At 42.7% G+C, this 21704-nt stretch overlaps 2 protein-coding genes and 2 non-coding genes across 4 annotated transcripts; 3 read left to right on the forward strand and 1 right to left on the reverse strand.

The window, feature by feature from the left end:
• Nucleotides 1–6992: 6992 nt before the first annotated feature.
• cep63 (centrosomal protein 63) lies at nt 6993–14677 on the reverse strand. Its single transcript, XM_019275350.2, has 14 exons — nt 14326–14677; nt 14024–14201; nt 13171–13266; nt 12862–12984; nt 12637–12750; nt 12334–12507; nt 11278–11423; nt 10980–11123; nt 10755–10854; nt 10469–10666; nt 9759–9845; nt 9410–9612; nt 8992–9331; nt 6993–8898 (listed from the first exon to the last, which is right to left on the reverse strand). The coding sequence occupies exons 1-14, from the start codon at nt 14364–14366 to the stop codon at nt 8692–8694; spliced, it is 2151 nt and encodes a 716-aa protein (XP_019130895.2). The 5' UTR covers nt 14367–14677; the 3' UTR covers nt 6993–8691.
• Nucleotides 14678–14893: 216 nt separating this feature from the next.
• On the forward strand, nt 14894–14965 carry trnap-cgg (transfer RNA proline (anticodon CGG)). Its single transcript has one exon. It is a non-coding gene; the product is annotated as a tRNA-Pro (tRNA).
• A 359-nt stretch (nt 14966–15324) lies between these two features.
• trnap-ugg (transfer RNA proline (anticodon UGG)) lies at nt 15325–15396 on the forward strand. The gene has a single exon. It is a non-coding gene; the product is annotated as a tRNA-Pro (tRNA).
• Nucleotides 15397–15452: 56 nt separating this feature from the next.
• On the forward strand, nt 15453–17969 carry im:7152348 (E3 ubiquitin-protein ligase RNF186). Its single transcript, XM_010739806.3, has 4 exons — nt 15453–15805; nt 16293–16652; nt 17009–17113; nt 17206–17969. The coding sequence occupies exons 2-4, from the start codon at nt 16300–16302 to the stop codon at nt 17249–17251; spliced, it is 504 nt and encodes a 167-aa protein (XP_010738108.1). The 5' UTR covers nt 15453–15805; nt 16293–16299; the 3' UTR covers nt 17252–17969.
• Nucleotides 17970–21704: the final 3735 nt, after the last annotated feature.

Consider the following 21704-nt stretch of genomic DNA (forward strand, 5'->3'; position numbering starts at 1 on the left):
AGTGAAACAGGCAGCATAAACCGAGACGTAACAAGTCTGTAAACTCTGCAAGAGCCACAGTTAAAAGACAGCTGACAGTTAAATGAGTCTAATCAAACATATGACAAAGCATCAGGATACTTTCAGTTTTTATTCCAGGTAAATTAATCTGTGTAATGTGTCGTGGAAAGACGAGGAAGTTTTAATAACTTACTATCAGTAAGGGCGTCACATCCTCAGGCATTTCTCTAGAAAAGACAAACAAATCAAAACATGTTCAGCTGTTTATGTCACAACGACTGAAAAAATGTAAACCGACTCTTCCCCTTGCCAATTCATCAGCATATCCCAGGATGCTTGTGTGGCGTGCTTGTGCCCTGACATTTTTCTCAGATTGAATGGCACTCAAAACTTTTCACTAACATAGATATAGCTGCAAGAATGTGTAAATGAAAGGCTGTCGCATTCAGAATCATTTACGTCAACAGTCAAAGTGTCTGCTTCCCATCTTTTTATGTATTTGATATTATGTCATAGCTCACACGTCAATCCTGAAGCACGAAACACGGCACAGTGGTCACACTCGGTCAAACTTGTGCATGTCATTGCGTAAGACAGAGAAAAAAATGAGGCTAGCCTGTGATGTTTGTGCTTGCAGAGGGAAATCTCCAAACTAATTACACGAGACGATTCGAATGGATGCCCTCATTAGCCTTGAATGAACAAGGAATGTTTTACGTAAGAGAAACCAGCATCAAAGCGTACATGCAGGAACTCCTGTTCCTGAGTGAACTGAATGTAAACAAAACAGTGCTCCATTTTCCAAGAATTTATGTGATTTGGGTGATTTGGGACTGATAAAGTAATCGCTTAAAGGATACATGAGAGTGTATGTACTGTACAAAGACTCCTGTGGATTGAAGGTACAATCTATGCTCACACTGTAAACAGAGCTGCTCCAGCACTGGTGTGAATTCTACTTTGACTCTCAGATAAATAGGTCACATAACGGCTACAACTAAATTGTTCAGATTTTCTGATGTTGTTCAGATGCCTGTAAACATGGCAGCAAAAACTGGCTTTCAATTTTTCAATTCTGATCAGTTATCAAACAACAAATGTTCCTATCACAGATTAGGCCTTTAATTTAAAGTTTGACTCATCAGTAAAACAAGAGGAAGCTTCTTTCTTTGAGTAACAGGACACTGAGTCACTTTCTGTTCCAGTTAATATCAGTCTAGGTCAGATAAAATGGTCTAAAAATACCGACAATATAGTGTGTAATAATCGTCATGAGAGAATTTGGTCAACACTACAAACTAAGTATTTATTAATAGATGTGAATATGAATTATGGGACACAGACAAGGATGACTGTACAAATTACTGAAATGCTCATTGAACTTTTGTACGTTTGTCAGTTCACCCAAATTACACATTTACAATAAGAGTGATCTGAATCTTTGAGACAGTACACCCTTTCCACTGCTAGACTAAGTCTGTTTTTGTGTTCAGAACAACATTTGATTTAAATATAAATACAATCCAACACAGAGGAGTTCAACTCCAGCAAGTGAAGTACGTTGTACCTGTTAACCCCTGTGAAATGAAAACAGCTAATGTACATTTGTCACATTTTTCAAATGCCACAAGATCCACAGGATCCAGACTACCACACCCACTCCCAACTTTCCCTACCTGTTTTTTTTTTGTGGCTTCCTCCACTCGTAGATATAAACGTGGCAGGCCCTCGCTCAGACACCCTGCGACTCAGGCAGATGATTGAGCAGTATATCTTTAGGAGAGACTGGATCAATCCGAAGGTGACTGTGCTCGAAAAGTCTGAGGGAATCCTGGAGGCTGAAGTCTGTCCACCAATTATAGGTGTACCACAACCTTGGGAACCGTTTAGGATCATGGAAAGTAAAGTAGGCTTATAACGTAAGCGTCAGTAGTTAAGTGTATGACCTATAGCTTCAAAAAACAGCTTCCAAATCACAATTTTGCATCTTCCAGCAGCGAGCAACGACCCTAACCCAACCATTTAGCACCAACTCCAGCATCCACCTGCAGATCTATTCTCTACCTGTAACCACCACCAGAAAGTTACAGCCATGACCTACACCTACTGCTGTTCACAGCCGACGATATCCTCAGTTATTATCCTTATGTTAGCCCGATGCGGCCACCTGTTCCTGCTGGCCTTAGCCTTACCCTACAACGTTTAACAACAAGCCCCCTACAGCCTTTGGCTGCCCTCCTAAGCTTTCCCCTACGTGCACATTTAGACATCAACACTGAGCATCAGCTGAAACCTGCAGCTATTGCTTATCAGCTGCAGCCCCAGCCTTGGTCCGATGGTTAGATTCACAGCTTCCACATGTTCCATCCATTCTCCTTCCAGCCACAAACTCAGCCATCATCTACAGACTTTGACAGCCAGTAGACTTTGGCAACCAGCATCAGTTTCCACGTGCAGCTGCAGCCTAATACTTTGGCTGATTTTTATTTTATGCTTTGGCAAGCACGCTCAGCCCAGGTCTCCACACACAGGCTAAGGATTCCTGAAGCAAGTGTCACCCTGCAGCCTCCAACTGTCAGCTGTAACCCCCCCCGACCAACCAGCCACATCAGGTTCTACTAACAGTTTTCAGCATCTTTGGCTACTGCTTATCAACTACAACTGCAGCCACCACCAGCAACCTGACATCCACCTGCAGCTATCACCACTCAGCTATAAGGATCCGGTTTCTTCCCGGGTCAACAGAAGCCAAAACTTCTGTATGCAGGCTTGATTAGTCAGCTGGCCACTGTGTGCCTTTTACAGCTCAAGCCTCAAGCCTATATGTCAGACACTGCCCACAACAGTACCATCAGCAGCTGACAGAACCAGCCTCAGTTTAAAATGTAGTTTTCACCAATCAGCTGCAGCTCCTGGCACTCACCATCTCTCCACAGCCTCCACCACCAAACCCCCACACAGCTATCTTCCACTGCAGCGACCGCCTGTAACCTATATTTAAATTGTACTTTTTTACTTGTTTCTTTATTCTCATTGTACAACATGGTGATGTTTTCTACTTGATGTTCAACCTTACTTCTCTGAGTAACAGCGTTACAGTTCCACCACCCAGCCTGCAACTTTTTTTTTGCTGTAACCAGTACCCTACACCTGCAGGCTTAAATAGCCTCCACAAAGACATGTTGAAATGTATTTTTAAGGCAGAATTGTGTAACTTTTCTACCTTAAATAACAGATTTTTCAATCATCGACTTGTAATCAGGTGAATTCTCACTCTTCACCCTGTACATCTGCTCTTGCAGGTACAATCACCTGCGTGAAGTATGTAACACAGATTTTATAGAGATCTGTGCTATCTGTGATCATATCTGTGACAGGATGGATAGATAGAGGGACGTGAAGCATGACCATGGGGCACTCATGGCCAACAGGTACAAAGGGTGGATGATAAAAATCACCAAAAGACTTCTCACTAAATCCAGAGAAAGATCATGGAGGCCGTTCACGTCTGGCACTGGAGCTGTCCCGTGAACAAAGACAGGAATTACAATATACAATTCTATATTTAGATCATGTGATGACAGCTACATTATCACCATGAGATCTGAGTAAACTCCATAACCTGAGGCTGAAAGCTTCGGAAATACAATGCATGTTGAGAATGTTTGTCTAAGTCTGAGAAGACAAAAGATACTCCTACATTTAAGAAAAGACGTCAATACTTCTTCCAACTCTGTTTACATGCCACGGTATGCAAACAAACACAGACTGTAAGTAGGACATCAGTGTGCATGCACGCACTCATTGTGTGTTAGAGGAATGAGTCTTTTCCTCTTGGCCTCTCTGGCACGGTTCCCTTGGCACGGACTGCCGAGCAGGCCGATAAGAACGCGCCCCTCTGTCTCTGCAGCATTCCAAGTATCCTGCAGTGAACGTCCGGAGTCCCACTGCACTAGACGAGTCCGGCAACAACCTGCACCCACTCCCTCAACCCCACCCTGCCCGAGCGTATACTCAAGAACAATGAGACGTTCCCATCAAATAAGGGGACATGTCTGGAGCTAGAAGTGGGACATGGACACACGCGAAGCGCGACAGGCATGTTCTCTGAGGGCCCCGCCGTGGAATGTGCAACAAAGAATGCATGCAGGCTGCAACAATTCTGGGAAAAGTCATCTTATCTTGTAAAGGAAGTTCTAGCAATTCATAAAAAAAAGAGAGACATGTTTATCACGTCCGCCAAGGTGCAACAACCTGTGAGTGGAGCAGTTCATCACTTAGGAGCACGAGGAGAGGCATTTCTCTTGTTTACTGGGCAACTCTGATAAAATATTTTTGCCCACAAACCGTGGAGTCAAACACGTTAACCACTGCGAGAATCAGATATTCTTCCCTCCCCGTGCTCATCAATCTCCTGGCAGTGCCGGTTTAAGAAATCCCCGCCAACCTGCATCGCCTTTCAGCTATTCTACAGAGATAAGTCGGGCCTCTGCACAAACAATCCGTCTTCATTCTTTATTCCCATGACAGGTTATGATCTCACAGATAAGGGAAAATGCCTCAAACAAATACCTCAGACATCTCTCTTCTTCAAGATGGCTTGATAAAGTGAACACATTTTCCCATTGAGTATTCACTAAGCTAGCCAAATCCACTCACTCACTTGCTGATTTGGCTTCGTGTGACCATTGAGATGTCTGGTTTGTGACATAAGGCATTCAGTACGGCTTTGGACGGCAGAGGCAGGCATTCCTGTTTTATGACACAAGCAGGGAAAGTATGTTTCAAGCTGCAAACACAAACACAAGCCCGTGAATTACTGCTTGATTGAGTATCAAAGTTGGCAGATTCGTGACCACAGTGTGACAGCAAAGCATTTAAATTGCCCCCTCTGCTGCTTGTTTGTGGTAGAGCAAGAGAAGCAATGACGTGAATACTTGAATGAGAAGGTTAAGGTAGAGGAACGCTCTTAATAGAAGACAGTATATACCACATTTTCACTGACGTCAGGTTCAGGCTGGTTAATACGTCACTGCATGTTACGGTTTAAGGTGGTGCACATGGCCCATCTGTCCAAAGTCAAATTATCTCAGATCTACCCGGATGTCAATCCCTTGTGCGACAAATGTAAGAGGTGAAGCTTCATTTATCCACATTTTGGGCTTGTACCAGCCTGGAAAAATACTGATTTTCCAAGCCTTGTCCCTCATTTTTAATTTTGAACTCAAGCCCAACCCGTGATCGCCCTTTTTGGTATCACTGAAGAGGACGACATGCCCCTACCTCCCAAATGCTGCACACTGTCCTTTACTTCTCTTTTGGCTAGGCGTGTGATGCTTTTAAGATGCTGCCCCGTCCACCCACGCTCAGTGGTTAAGGGACATTATGTCCTGTCTAGACCTTGAAAAGATCCGCTACTCAGTTTGTAACTCAAACAAGAAGTTTCAGAAAGTGTGGAGACCTTTCCCGAAACACTTACCCTGCAATACAAACCTTGACCTCCAGTAATTTACAATGATCCTCTGGACTTATGGCTTGTAGATGTGTCTAGTGGGAAGGGAGGGATGTTTGAGATAAGATTGCATGAGATACTCGTTTTTCTAAGATATCTTCTCTGTAAAATAGTTTTATATGTTTCACACTGTGTAAACAGATTGTACATTTGATGGACGTTAGTGTATGTGTGATTTAAATTCAATAAAAACATCTGAAAGATGTGTTTTGCTCCATGTTGCTTCACTCGGATGTTCGTCCTGCACACTGCAAAAATGATGTAGGTGCATGAGTTTGACACTAGAAACTTGTTTTCACATTCATCTGCTGAAGTGTCTCCGTGTTCAGTTAGTTCATTTGTCTTTGAGTAACATGTATACGTACGAGCAGGATTTCAGTTTGCTCAGCAGACTAACTTACTTAACTAAATAGTCCCAACTCTAACTGAGTAAACAAGATGAGGCTGAAAGCTTCTGAAGAGCCAAGTGAGTGGACTTTATTTTATTTGTTAGGTCAAACTGCTATTTACAATATGAAGAATGAACCTTTGAAGTTACAAATTGTCAAGGTTTTGGTTTCAGTCTTTTTATCCTGTGTAAGGCTCTGTAGGGAGCTTTGGCTTGGCCTTGGAGACCACTACTTTTACAGCAGAAAACCTGAGTTTCAAACTGGGGTACATGTCGTTTGAACATGTCTATTTCTATGGTATAGTTGGACATTTTAACATGGGGACTTATGGAGACTGACTCGTTCTGTAGCCAGCTTTATGTGGCTGTTTGAGGAACTGCAGTTTTTCGCACTTCCTGGCTTCACTTCCTAACGAAAGAGACACGGATGACTGGCATTATGGTAAATGTAGGATGTCGTGTTTTGAGGGCTTAAAGTCCGAACATCTTGACACCTCTACAGCCTCTGTTTTGACCATTTCTTTTTCTATTATGTCTCTTGCAAGTCAGCTTAAATTATGTCACTTTAAACACATAATGTAATCATTAGAAGCAAAAAGTAAAGAACAAATAATCCTCCAGAAAATGAGGGTGATGAATAACCAAGAGAAGTTTATCCTCTGTTTCCATCATACTATTAATCATGCTCGTAACATTTGTCCTGATGGATCCTGTTAAGAGCCCAATGAATTCAGTTTATTAAACTAATCAATTTAGCCTTTAATCAATCATCTTGTTGCCCAGAGCCAATTTTTTCTTGTGAATCGTTATGTAAATAAGGCAGCCCGATCTCTCCCTGGACTTGAATCACTCCTCACTCCTCTCCTCCCTTTTACTAGGCCCCTTCAAAGAATCTCCACATATAAAAACCTTTTCACCTCTCTCCAGAGAGAGCCAGAGGAACGCCTGCCTTGCCAAATTCCTCAGCGCTGTTTGTTAGGGCTTACAGTGCTAGTAACACAGGCTACCAAATACCGAAGTGAGAAGGCACTTGGACTCAGGGGGACTCCTGAGCAGCTCCTCCTGTCTGGATGTGGTCAGCAAAAACAAAAAAACAAACATATTTCTTGAGATTTTTTCCACTTTATTTCCATTCCATCGGTGTGTCTTTCATTAGCAAAGCAGTAAAATAGAAGTATTCCCCTCTGGCCTTTCAGTGTTTCAGAGGTTGAGCGCCCCACATGGTTGATATTAACATTCCATCAGCTTTCTAATGATGAGGACAAAGCAGGCCGCAGGGGAAGGTTCATGACAGCATTTGGCATGGTGCACACATTCCTGCACTTGACTAGCCAGTGGGCCTCTGCAGGGTGGGCGGGTGGATGGGTGGGTGGTGGAGGTGCTTGGGAGACTGGTAACCGAGGGAAATGAGGAGAGCTACAGTAGGCTGCCTTCCCTCCCTCCCTCCTGTCTGGGACAGACGTGTACATATGTGGTATTTTCTCAGTTATGACAGACATGCAGGGAGGATGGACACCTCTTTGGCTCGCAGCAACATTCTTTTCTGCGGACGTAAATGCAAAGCTTGTATTAATGCTGCATTCCAGGGCAACTTGAAAAATTGGAATATGCAGCGTCCGACAGGGAGAAGTGCAAAGGAACTCCGACGAGAGACTCTTGTGGAATTCAGCAACCAAAAGTCAGCTATGTGAGGTCGCACAAATACGACAGACTGCAGCGCAGAATACTCCATGAATGGTCAACAGTTTAAAAAGCACATTTCCATTTTGGTCTTACTATAAAAACCTAAACTTTACAGAGACAGGTGTGCAACAACATCGTTTAACCACAAAGTGTTAAATAGGCAGCATCGAAATGAAGATTTGTCACAGCAGCAAACATCACTGGCATGAATGTATCTTCACAATCACTTTCTGCATCAACTGGCAATTTGGATGAACTCTTATGAGCCCTGACAAAAATGAAGCACATGACTCATAGTTAAGGAGGTCGGTCAAGTTGTTTTTCAAGAATAAAAATGCCAAACAGTAAAATGTTTTTCTTCCTCACAGCTAACAAGGCCAGCACAAAGTAAAGCAACATTTCACAGCACATGCTGAGTCTCATCGGACATATTCTCTGCATATTCTCCAGACTATGAGACACTGCATTAAAAATGCACAGTGGTGTGAAATGGTGCTCTAGTTTGTTTGTCTTGTGTTTTTTTGGGGGGGGCTTTGTAACTTCTTTCTCTCCATGAACAGAACACGTACAGGAGTCTCATCAGCTGTGGTCGTGTTCAAATATAAGACGTCAGGTGAAGCAAAGTGTTTAAATAGCTGCTTGTTTCCATCCACCGCCATTATAGACTATTAGCAGTTGGTTCATCGAGATTAAAATGAATTAAAAGAGCGCACTCTCTAAAAAACTGGATGGAAATATGACATTTCTGTTTGTTTCATGTGAGGAACGTGTGATCATGGATGTTTTATAGAGCCATGGAAGTGAAGAGGAGACTGTCAGAGACAGTTAAATGTTGTTCTTGTTCTTTAAAGATCAGCTTCATGTGGCAGCACAAATATATCATATCCTGCTGCCACACACAAAAAATAAATACATGATAAACAGATTCAATCTGCGGTGATCAGCTAATACTATGTCAAATGTGTAACTTCATACAACTTGGCTTTCACTAGGGGGACGGAGCAGGCTTGAAAATGTGTACAGGGCTGCAACACATATGATCTAACCTCATATAGTACGAGAACGTTCTGCTCTTCAAGGCACTTCTGTCATTTTTATTCCACCTTACTCAGTCATTAACACCAGTCTGCACTGACGTCTGGGCTGGCTTGAGCCCTGAGCCGCTTGGGAGGTACTTGGACACTGTCATGATGTTTTTCTCTCTCATGCCCTGGATGTGGGTGTCCAACCTCTGGAGCAGCTCCGTGGACCGTAAGTTCTCTTCCTCCAGGAAACGAGAGACCATGACACCTGCAGGCGACGCCGACAAAGGCTCCTGGGAGGGAAGAAAAACACACCGCTGTAAAACTGTGGAAAAAATATCTTTAACACAACTGTGGACTCAGTCATTATTTGTTTTGAGCCTCACCACTGGAGAGGGAGACGATATGATTTTTTCTCTGTAGGCTGAAGTCAGAGAGTCCTCGGAGCCGGAGCTTTGTCCCTCAGCAGCAGATTCATTTGAACTTTGGGCTGGCACGGAGTTTATCCTGGTGAGTCTTGTGCTACTGGAGGATGTGGAGGAGGATGCTGATGAATGAGGCCTGCTGTCTTGGACCTGGCTACACGTGTGCTCTCCAGAGGAATTGGACAGGGTGTGCAGCTGTTTGAAGAGCCTCTTGATCTCGCCCTCGGAGCAGGTGTTGTTCTCCTGCAGCTTGGCTTTTGTCACCTCCTCCTTGCGTTTGTGGTGTCTAGTATCATCATTGCTACAGACAAAACAAGAAGATGGGATCAGTGTCTTCATCCTTTGTGTGATCAAGTGTGACTGTCTGTATGCTGGCTACCTGTCCTGAGGAGACTGTGGCTGGTCAGTCATTGCGTGGCTGAGCCGAGCCCGTTCGTATTTGTCCTGACAGGTCTGCTTAGGGACCTCATGGTGGAGGTGGATCTCTGCAAGCGCCTGCCTCAGCTGCTGATTCTCTTGTTCCAGGCTGCTCAGAGATGACACATAACTCTCCCTCAGGGACGCAAGCGTGGCATCCCCCCTCTGAGGACAGCAAGGTGATTCAGGGAGGCAAAAATCAGAGAGAGATGAGTCAGATTTAGAAACAACCACTGAAGCCAAATTAAGAAAATATTCCTGTCTGCGGTGGTCTGTAATGACTACATGACCGCGATGTACAGCAGACAAACCTGAGGTGACTGAGACTCCAGCCTCTGCAGCAGACCTTTCAGATGCTGGTTCTCAGTTTGTAAAGTCTCCAGCTGGGCCTGAGTCATCTGAGAAAACCGAACAAGAAAAATGTGACTACAGTATGATGCAGTTTTCCTCAACCATGACCCATTCTCAGGAAAATGTAAAAAACTCAACAACACCTCCATCAGAAGCATGAACTCAATGCTGACACACTAACATAAAGGCAGCAGGTCAGTCTATAACAATGATCGTACTACTCTTGCCGTGCGTGAGAAAAGAGTAAAGACTGACGGGAATATTCATCTACTTAAACTGTGGCTATCTGTACACAACTGTATGGTAATCCATCCGACAGTAGCTGGGATAGTTCAGTCTGTACCAAAGCGGTGGACTGACCAACCAACAGAGCTGTACCTAGAGATGTGGTGCTAACATTTCTCTACAACTAAATGCCGACTGCATGGATGATATGATGAATATCCAGCAGACAGAAATAAAGCACGGGTCCCAACATAGCGCCCTGTCAAAGCAAAATAAAACAAACATCATAAAATAAACCAATAAATGTGGCAAGTGATTCACCGTTAGAGCACTGGGTTTCTTTAGTAGTCCTGTCGTGTCTGCATAAAACCGGAACAATCGAAGAACACTGAACATGATTTGTCAGTTTGCGACGACCAAAGACTAAAATAGTTTATCTGCTTACTTTAAGCTCTGCTGCCTTCTGTTCCGCTCGCTCCACCTCACCACGAAGCTGCTGCTTGACGCTGGTTGAGGAGCCGTTCAGCGTACCGATGGTGAGGTCGCGTTGGTGCAGCTCGTTGTTCAGCTTCGACACCTCCTTCCTCATTCCCTCCACCTCGCTGCTGTGAGTCTGCTTGGCCCTTTGAAGCTCGTCTCTGAGCTGCAGATTGAACGGTCACAATACAAGATGATCAGTATGTACGTCAAATACTCAAAGACTCCCACGACAGTCAGAGACATTTTCTGACCTTTTTCACCTCAGCGACAGAGGAGTCGTGCTCTGCTCTGAGGCTCCTCAGCTCCTCCGTCTTTGATCGGTCAGATCTCTGTCGGCTCACTCTCTCCAGTCTGAGCGAATCACAAAAACATCAAAGGGGAACACGCGTCAATATCACAAATTCAAGACGCACTAGTGTCAAGGTTACATGTGCAAAACAATAATAATGCAGGGATATACAGAGGCCAGCATTCACCTCTCTTTGAGACATGCCAGTTCAGCCTTGAGATGGACCTCACATGCTTGGGCACAATGAAGCTTGGCGGCGGTCTTCTCCAGATCGTGTCTGAGGGTTTCCACACTAGCGCAACCCTGAGCTACCAGACAGTCCTCCAGTGAGCTGAGAAAACAACAATTGACTTTGATAAAAGAGAACTGGATCTGTTGTATCGACCTACTCATCAGCCCATCCTGCCTACAGTATCAGTACAGAATGCCCTCTTGTGTATCGTTGCTGTACTGCAACACAATGAAATGATGTGAAATCCACCCACCGAATGACATGATCTTTAGCATGCAGCACTTGGTTCAGTCTGGCAGCTTCATTACGAAGCCTTTGCTGTTCGAGACTCGCTCTCCGCACAAATGTATCCTGGGAGTCCAGCGTGGCGTGGAGTTCTTGCCTTTCCTCTGTTAGCACCTGTGTTATTAAAAAAAACAAACATGTGATCCTCTATTACCATCACCATTTATTTAAAACTCCACTCTTTGCATTTGTTGCTTGTATACTGGTGCAGATTAACACGCAGGCTGACCTTTGCTTCTGCCTCAGAGGCCACAGATTGATGATTTTTTGATCATATTGTTCAAATTTGGAGCATGAATTAGTACAAATCAGGAGTGGTTCATATCTGATTATACTCTGAAGACGGCCCTCGGGTCTAGATTTAACTCAAATTCATTTTTGTATTCATCTCAGCAAATTTAAACATCTCCTGCATCAACATACTCACAAGGAGCAGGCTGGACTATGACTGGAATAGTTCGGGGAATTAATCTCATCATAAGTATCATACAAATCTTCATGCCACAACAACTAAACTGATTTTATAGTCACAGACTTGTGAAAAACTTTTTTTTAAAACTTATTTCAAATATCTGCAAGGCTGTTATTTCCATATACTACGTGACTTTGACTGCCTGCTGCTGCATCACAAAGCTAGTAAGGAAATGCATTACAACTGTTGAACTGATTATGAATATGATCCAGGGCATGACCGAGTTGGACCGATCGGTTTCAGTCTGGGTCAGTTGACAGTCAGCAGAGAAAACTGTGTCATATGTAAAGATTCTAATCTAAAGTCTTCAGATCCAGTCGCTGCCACCCGTTCTCATGAAGAAAGAACATGTTTGATATTTGTGGCTGACATCAGCAACTGATGATGTCGCTTGCGTGTCGCCCAAGGGAGACGTACGAGGAAATAAGGAAATGATAAAGAAGAGGAATAATGCCGAGCAAAAAGGTGAGAGAGCGACTGTCAAAGACTAAAAGAATCTGTGCGAGTTTCTCGAAACAAACTTTCCGTGTTTGTTCCTACCACTCTGCTAACCTGCTGCTCTCTCTGGTACTGTCCCAGCCACTTCTCGAGGGGTCGGAGGCGTTCCAGTTCGAGCTCCTGTGAGTGCAGCTTGCCCTGAGCCTTCTCCAGCTGGGCGCACAATCGCTGCACCTCTAAGCAGCACTCCCTGTGCTCCCTCTCCTTCTGCAGCAATGCACACTGGGACTGGAAATCAAATGACACAGCAAAGTGTGTGAAAAACAACGTGCCTCCACTTAAGGCCTCAGCATTAAAATGTCTGACTTCACAGCGCTGTGCTGTCATGATACGATAAGGTTATTAATCTGTTTTTACTTTCACGTGTGTGAGTTCATCAGTCAGGCTCTTATTTTGGGCCTCCAGCGCTGTCAGCTGTTTTTGGTGCTGGATGCGCAGCTGCTCCCACTCCAAAGAGTTTTGGTGGTATTCCTGCAGAGAAAATCAAGGACGATTGTACTCCACATCACCAGTAGATGACAGTGAAGAGCTATCTTTAAGTGACTAGGATACAATGAGACTGGAAAAAAGATGTCATGGTACCTGAATCTTTTCATTGAGTCGGGTCACTTCTGAACGGTCTGTGTCTTTAGCATGTGCCCCTCCGCTGGTCTCCTTGAGCTGTTTGCGCTGAAGCTTGTGATAACTTCTCTTTAATTTATCCACCTGCAAGCGAAAAGAGTTTGTGAGGAAAGAAAATTGTGTTGATGCTGAGCATTAGCATTAGACTTCACAGTAATCAATATCAAGTTGAATTGAATATGATCCAAGATAGCTTTATATCTGTAAACTACCAATTTAGGAACCTATAAAGACTTATAAAGGCACAGGTTGCTTTAAACTGTGTTTCACCTCTTCTCTGAGTTTCTGCAGTTGTTGCTCGTACTTGGTAACTAACTCTTTTCGACCAGGCTGGATTTCTTCCAGCTGTTGGTGGAGTAATCCAATCTATAATCAGAGATAACAGAAATGGTAAAAATGTAGGTCAAACATCAACATAACAGTATAGTCTCTCTCTCTCTCTCTCTCTGTCTGTCTGTCTCTGTCCGTCTCTTTCAGGGTTATGCCTAGTCACGGTATTGGTTGAAGATGCAGTCACATCTCCCTTTACTGAAATCTTTCTCTCTTTCTCTCTCTCACCACCATCTATAAACATTCATGTCTCATTAATGCATGTTACTAACTAAACTTCTTCCCCGGAGTTTCTGCTCTCTCTCGTCCAGCAGGTTCTCGTGGATCGTAGTTGCTGCTGTGGTCCTGCATGACGTCCACTACACATATTACTGATGTCATTATTGCTGCCATATCTCCATTACAGTTTATAGTTAGTTTATGATTTGCTGCCGCTGTGCATCTGTGTCTCTCTATCACAGGTTCCACTGCTATTGTGTTATGTTTGTAATATGTTTGTGTTGATTTGTTCTGTACACGTGACGTCTATTGCACGTCTGTCCGTGCTGCGAGAGGGATCCCTCCTCTGTGGCTCTTCCTGAGGTTTCTTCCACCTTTTTTCCCTGTTAGAAGTTTTTTTTTGTGGGCAGGTATTTCCTTACTCGAACCGAGGGTCTAAGGACAGAGGGTGTCACTCCCTGTACAGATTGTAAAGCCCTCCGAGGCAAATGTACTTTGTGACTTTGGGCTATACAAATAAAATCTGATTTGATTTAGCACTACAGTATAATATAACTTTAGGAAGCTTCTGCACCTCCAGATTCCTCCTTTCAATGAGATCCCTGGCAGTCAGCAGCTCCTCTTCAGCGCTCCGCAGCCTGAGCCTCATGGCCTGTGTCTCAGCCTCCCACTCCCTCTTCTGATGGTTGATCATGATGTCAATCTGTCTCATCAGCTCCTGAAGCTCTGGCTCACACGATGAGAGGACAGAGCTGGAATACAGAAACAAACACACACATCAAAACATGATGCTTGTTTACTACAGCTGTTACATGCATATATATATATAAGAGGTTGTGATATCTGTGATCAAGCTGAAGTTTGAAGTCACTTTACCTCAGATCGGGATTTTGCAGAGATCTCAGAGAGGCGTCCATCTCTTCATCAGGTTTGTTAAATTACTTTGAACATCTACCGGATCACCTAGCAACCTGTATCAGCATTAGCAACTAGCTAACCACAAGCAGAGCGCCAGTTAAAGTTGACATTAAGTAACTTACGTTACAACAGTTTAGTTTAAGATAATTACGCAGACTGTTAAAAACTTCTAACGTAGTCAGCAGACGTCAGTAGCCACCGTTAACTAGTCACGGCGCGTCAAACTACTTTTGTTTACATCGTTAACTGAACTACTAAACACAACTAGGCGGTAACTCCTCCCACAGCCTGTGACGTCAGCGCGCTGTACGTCCCGGCTCTGGCGGTTGAACGGTGGTTACAGGTCAAAGTAGCCGTTAGGTCCAAAGTGAACCAAATTAAGTTATTATTTTTACATTTTTAACACTGTAATGAAACCGTTTTATTTGGATTTTCGAGATTGCAATAACGATATATACAATACCATATCGCCAGTTAGCCCGGTAGCATTGATTAAAACCTCTTGTGTCAAGCGTTTTGAACACGTGGCTCGTTGGTCTAGGGGTATGATTCTCGCTTCGGGTGCGAGAGGTCCCGGGTTCAAATCCCGGACGAGCCCACCCTTTTTGCACCCTGATGAATCCTGCTGCTGCTGTTACACTTAGCCGTGTGCTAACACGAAGCAGAACAGGCGGCATCAACAATAACGCGAGTTTTAAAATCACCCGCTGCATCATAAATCGACCTCATTTGCAGCTGCGGGACGTAATTTGAGACGTAATTTTGTTAAATATGTCACCTGGACGTTTGGGTTAGCTGCTGGCTAGGTTTTTTTTTGAGTGGATCATCAGCTCGGTAAATGTCGTGGAGTGGAGTCGGCGACATATAAACATGGATAAAGTAAATAAACAGTTACATGAAAGTAGCTGTGTGTCGTATATTAGGTATTTATACTTAACATTGTGAAACATCAAGTGTGGCTCGTTGGTCTAGGGGTATGATTCTCGCTTTGGGTGCGAGAGGTCCCGGGTTCAAATCCCGGACGAGCCCAACTTTTGGATTTTTTTTTCTCTTATCTCTTTGTCCATCCATCTACCAGCTTCATTTCTAAAAACACAGTTCACATTTTGAACGCATCAAGCCAGGTCCGTTTCTTTATACCCTCACTGTGTGCCCTCCCCACACCCGTCCCTCCACCTGCACCTCCCGGCCAAACACTGAAACACAAAGACCGATCTCCACCGTCCTGCTTCCCCAGCTGTTGCGCTGCGAGAGGCCGTGAGAAGAGATACAGACGCTTTCTGTCCCGCCCCCACAAACACACCAGACACTTTTAACAGGCGGCAGACGAGCTCCCGGTCTCCATTCACTGCAGTGTGGCACTCCACAGAGGGACAATACTGAAGGAGCACTGCGCCTGTCCTGGGAATAAGGTTATTACAGAGGCTCCAAATATACGGTAAGTAAGCTTTACAGGCAGATATCATTATTAATCTGAACTTTTCAACACTGCCAATTTGCTGTATATACTTTTGTACAATATATTTTTATTTACTATAGCTATTTTGATATTTTATTATGTATATTTTTTATTCTTATGTTGTTCTATTGTCACTGTGTGTAATGCTGCACTGTAATTTCCTAGCTTGGGATACATAAAGTATATCTATCTATCTATCTATCTATCTATCTATCTATCTATCTATCTATCTATTTTAGTAGTGGAGACTGGTTTGTGTTGTCAATTTGAATGTTTTAGTCTTGACTATACTCACAATATACATCTGACTGTTATCCAGCAGCACATCTAATAACCAAACCTATCTGATTATCCTGTATGTTTAACAGCTGGGACCTTAGTATCTGCAGCAACCATCTACTTCTCCAAGCCCTTATAAGTTGGAGTGCTTTTCATCAAGACTCATCATTTTGGTCCATCATTTCAGCCTGACCATGGTTCTCTGTGAGGACGGAGAGTGCAGCGTCTGCCTCCTGCCCTACTCTCGGATGGACCGGATCCCCCGGGTGCTCCACTGCAGGCACACCTTCTGCGACCTGTGCCTGGAGACCATGTCGCAGGCCAGGAGCGGGATGCTCACCGTGGGCTGCCCTTTGTGTCGTCGGGTGACCTGCATAGGACGAGGCCTCAGCCTGCAGGAAGCTCTGTGGGTCAACAGCAGGCTGTGGGAGCAGATACCAGAGGAGGAGGAAGAAGAAGAAGAGGAGGATAAAGAGGAGAAGGTAGATGGAGGACTGAAACAAGAAGCCGAGGAGGAGAGGATGGAGACTAAACAAGAAGAAGAATGGTGAGTTTAACAATGTGGAAGGAATGTGCGATTGTGGGTTCAGTTTCCTGCTTGTTTATGGACTGTTTACATAAAGCGATGACGTCTACAAACAGAAAACTTTGTGACCTTTGACCTCTTGTTGCTTACCACGACTTTTCACGTTTCTGTGGCTGCAATATTGAACCATCTGCTGTAAGGTTCAGACTGAAAACGCTAAAAAAAAACAAGCTGGAAATAGCTGAATTCCAGCCATACCGACCCATTCACACATCGACGTTAACCACAAAGCTTCTCATTAGCACTTCGGCTCTGCAAGTGCCACATTTTGTCGTAGGGGTAAAATACCATCCTAACAAAGGAACTTTACTTTCCAGCGTTTCCTCCAGGTCCGCCAGAACAAAGCTCAAACTGCCTGCGTTCTTCCGAAGGTTCAGTCTGACAAAGCAACACCAGGAGAGGATTGTGCCTGGCAGCAATGTGTAAGTTCTCTGACTGACTTTGAGAGAAGCGACAAGAAGAAGGTGAAATTTAGGTGAAAGTGTGGACTAATATTTTTCTTTTTTTTCTGAAGGGAAATGAAATCCTGGCGCAGACTTTCAACCGAAGAGACCCTTTAAAAAGTGACAGGTGACAGCAGACGCCTCCTGTCAAAGGAGGGAAAGTTGAGGCCGTTAGCGCACAGAATCCATTTGTGTTCCTGTCAAGACATTGTTTTGTCCTCAGCCAAAGGTGCCCTGTCCGACCCTCCTCCCCTCCACCATTATTTATTCTGGGCTTAATTCTCCCAGCTGGTGCTGTGGGATTTGGTTCAGCTGTCCCAGTGGGACCCACACCCAAAGACCCCCCTCGTAACAGATGGCCTTCCCGAGGATGTTCCCTTTTTTTTCTTCTTTTTTTGTTGCATAGCCACTGTCGATTCAACACAACTTTTAGTTTCTTTTTGTAATTTATGATAGCTAGTTGACAAAGTATTTAATAAAACTATTTTTGAAAGAACCGCTCTGTATCTGTGTTTTGGTTTACCCATCGCACCGTGCGGCTGCGGGAGACATGGCATGTCTTCTGTTTTATCATTTACATGACACGTTAAGTATTTAACTGACTGAAAATAAGTGAAGCCGGTAGATTTCTGTATAGCATAATGTGAATATTAACAAAAACATCTCACAAAAGACTCATTCAACCATGAAAGCGGATTATAAAATCCATTCATTGAGCATCTGGCAAGTATTCCATGTTCAAAAGATATTAGAGTACTGGATCATTATTTTAATCTCTTGCCTTTGCACCGTATGTGCAATTCAATCTCACCTCAAGGGCACTGTTAAGTAATGTAGTGTTTGTAGTGGATTCATACGTGGTCATACGTTCGTGTTCTCGTCATAATGAGTTATTTTCATTTGTTTTCTCAAGACCTCGAGTTATTTAGGTCGTTATATATCAAAATTAGAAATGTTGTTATCCTGAGATAACGGGATAATTTTCTCCAGCTCTTAAGACAACGAAACAAAACAACATAAATAATACAAGATCTCAAGAAAACAAAAGGATAGTCTAATGTATTAATAAAAATATATAATCCTGCTCCTCCTCTGACATTACACTTAATTATGTCTCCTTGAACCTTTTTCTTATTTAGTAAGTAAATATATCGACATAAATAAGATCGGCAGAAAACAGGTTAATTAACTTTAAGTTATCACGAGAAAACAAAAGGAAATAAAATGTATGAATGTATGACTGTTTGGGGCTTCCGTAGTTTCCTGCAACAATTCAATACACTAGACAACCTTTTGTTTTCTCTCAAATTTATTATCTCGAGAAAATGATCCCGTTATTTTGTTATTTCAAGATAATGACAGAAATAATTTGAGATCTCAAAAACAAACAAACAGAGAAAATAAATAAATGCATGACCGCTTAGGGCTTCCATAGAGTCATATTAATGTCACTGTCTGTTTGGAGCCATGGTGGATAAAGCAAGAAGTCCGTTAGTTGTCACACTGGTTTGGTAGCCAGTTAGTTGCAACAGGCCGTCTCACCATATTTTGATAGACGCTGTGTCAGTTTCCCTTTAAGCAGTATCTACGTGTTCCCACGGTTAAAGTATTATCCCAGTGACTCACATCATCTCCTCCATGATGCCAAACACAGTGTCCAAGTTTTAAAATGAACTGGCATCAGCAGTGTTGGCTGTCACATCTGCAGTCTGGACCACAGCAGAGAAAGGCAGCAACCCTGCAGAGAACAAACAAACAGACTCACGATTGTGAAAATGGCACAGTACCAGTTTCAGTTTCGCAATGTAATTTACTGACTCCCAGTGCAGTCTCAGTAGTGTTGATCACTGGGATTAGGTTGGGAAACAACTCCCAGTGCAGGTTGGCAGCAGTAGGAGTAGTACTCAGATCATTTACTTAAGTAAAAGTAGCAGTACTACAATGAAAATACTCAATTATAAGTAAGAGACCTATAATCAAAGGCATAACACCCCAACTGTCATATGTTTTGTATAGCTGTCAGATAAATGCTGTGCAGAAGTATAGTGTTAAAAAGAAATACTCACAAAAAGTACCTAAAAAATGTAGTACTTTGAGTACTTTACAGGTTGGCAGCAATCTGATCAGGTGCACATGTAAACACACATGGTGCAAGACAGTTTCCACATTTCCGCCCATTACAGCCAGCAATAGTACATTCCTTTTTGAGTGTGTGTTGAGCCTTTGGAATAAAAACCAAATACCTTCAGTGGTAATGTATTTTGACAATATTACAAACCAGGACAGAACAGTTGTTGTTGTGAAGTGTGAAGCGGCATGACCGGGCAACTGTGATCAGAGAAGGTTAGCTGGTCATTGGTCATAAATCTGTAGTTTCTTGCTACCCTGGTAGGTGCAAGACCTAGGGAGTCAAATCTGATGTCATGGAGGATAGTAGGTTTGGCTGAGAGGACCAGCAGTTCAGTTTCTATCCATTCATCCATTATCTGTCACAGCTGACTTTGGGCAAGAAACCTGGTACACCCTGGACAAGTTGCCAGCTCATCACAGGGCACACCTTTAATATATGACTTGATATTTGACTTACTTAATTGGGGCCAGTGGCTCATTTTTTGCTCATTGCAGGTTAGTCCAGCCCTGACCACACACAGCAGCAGGTAATCCCGATGACTGGAGACATTTGTTATTGTGTCAAGATAGAAACCGTGCATGCCACAACGTGTACAAATACTTAACATTGACACAATTATTGCTCCATTACTGGTATGTACCACAACATGCCAATCATATGAGCTCAAAGGATCCCTTCAGTAACACCACCTGTGTTGTAGATGCTAAATAACACAGAAAAAAGTGTATACAGTCATAATCATTTTTCCACACAATAGACCTTTTTAGGCTACTTTATTAGCTAACTGTTTATCGTTTTATCAAACTATTTAAAAGATCTATACATTATTTTACCTTTTTTCCTATAACTGAGTAAACTGATAACCCATAACAAGGTAACATATTTATATAATTTACATTATATGTCATCTTATATTCAATGTATAACAATAGCGGTACAGAACAACTGATACACTGTAGAATTAACCCAAATTGTGAACTCAATAAATGCAGGTTTGTTGATGAATCACAGATGAGTTTTATTTCCACTTTTATTAACTTTTATTGCATCTATTCAATATTATTTCTGTTTTATCATATACAAACTTAGAAGGATTCTCTTTTGACATATTCGGCCTTTTATTTTACTTTTCTAATGCAGGACGAGGCTGTTGAGCATGAAGACTCTGTGATCATAGTGAACATTACTGAGTCTCCTGACTTTTTCTTTTATCTGTTGGTTTCACAGCCTCACGGTTAAAGACAGAAACAGCTTAAACAGTATTAGTATAAGATATACTCTTGTACAAGCTTCCCTCTGCAATCCAATCACTAAATGCTCTGTAGTCTTTTAACCATTGTCACTGTTGATATATGTTTTATCTGTTTTTTATATGATCTTTTATTTTGTCCTTTTTGTATTCAAGCTCATTTACTAAATTATGTATAGACTCTTACACATTTAGCTGCCTTGTATCATTGTTCTGTATATTTTATGTCCATGTAAAACTGCTCCAAATGAATTGCCTCCGGTGGGATTAATAAACTTCTTTTGAATTGAATAGTTTCTGCTTGGGTCTTTACTGTGCCCTCAATCCTAGAGACTTTATTTTAAAGTTTATATGTTAAATAACCTTTAACTTAAAAAAAAAAAAAGAAGTTGCCCCTAAATTTCATTTCATTTTCTTCACACAAATGAGTGAGTTGCTGACATACAGTCCAACTGTTCTAAAATAGACGCTACTGTATGCTACCTCTTAAAGTCAGGCCTCACAACCATGAACCATGAAGGTTTGGAGACCCCTAGTGGGGGTTTAGAGCCCAAAGCTGAGAATTACTGCTTTAACTAACCATTTATTCTCTTATTTTAGGTGATTATTTCAACTGTTTGACTTTAAGTCGGTGTCTTTTAATACAACAGCAACATTTAAAGAGACTTTTAGCGCCACAATAAGTAGAAGTATGAAAGAGACTTCAGATTCAGAAAAGTTCAAGAAAAACAAAGACAGCATAACTTTGGTAATAAGACATCTTTATTAATCATTTGGAGAGACATGCTAGATCTCTGTACAGTGTGAATGGAGAGCCAGCTCTGATCAGACTGATCAGGTCTGCTGCACAGAGCTGTGACAGAACATACACCCCCAACCCCATCAGGCAATGACCATGGCCTCCGTCCTCAAAATGCAGACATGCAAAGACATATGTTGCATTGCTTGGTCCATTTCCAGGGAATGTTAACACGGGCCTTATGGAAACAAAGGTGGACTTGAATACGTAAGGGGAATAGATACAAAGGAACGTCTACAGTAAGTGATAAATCATTTTGTCCTCATTTAAAAATAAAAACCCATGAGTCATTTCACAAAAGGTGCTCTCCTTACAAGGCTGTGTGGTCGCTAATGAGAGCAGTACATTCCTGTTTGGACATAATAAATAGGCAGCAATACATTATTTTTCA

Source organism: Larimichthys crocea, chromosome XVII, assembly GCF_000972845.2.
Source record: "Larimichthys crocea isolate SSNF chromosome XVII, L_crocea_2.0, whole genome shotgun sequence".
In the NCBI taxonomy this organism is placed as follows: domain Eukaryota; kingdom Metazoa; phylum Chordata; class Actinopteri; family Sciaenidae; genus Larimichthys; species Larimichthys crocea.

Excerpts from the sequence above, each read along its gene's own strand:
- im:7152348 (XM_010739806.3), top strand. The coding sequence starts at position 16,300 with ATGGTTCTCTGTGAGGACGGAGAGTGCAGCGTCTGCCTCCTGCCCTAC. Across the intron at positions 16,653-17,008 it reads ACTAAACAAGAAGAAGAATG|CGTTTCCTCCAGGTCCGCCA; the intron begins GTGAGTTTAACA and ends TTTACTTTCCAG. Across the intron at positions 17,114-17,205 it reads ATTGTGCCTGGCAGCAATGT|GGAAATGAAATCCTGGCGCA; the intron begins GTAAGTTCTCTG and ends TTTTTTCTGAAG.
- cep63 (XM_019275350.2), bottom strand. The coding sequence starts at position 14,366 with ATGGACGCCTCTCTGAGATCTCTGCAAAATCCCGATCTGAG. Across the intron at positions 12,751-12,861 it reads GACTCAATGAAAAGATTCAG|GAATACCACCAAAACTCTTT; the intron begins GTACCATGACAT and ends TTTTCTCTGCAG. Across the intron at positions 9,846-10,468 it reads AGAAGGCAGCAGAGCTTAAA|ATGACTCAGGCCCAGCTGGA; the intron begins GTAAGCAGATAA and ends CGGTTTTCTCAG.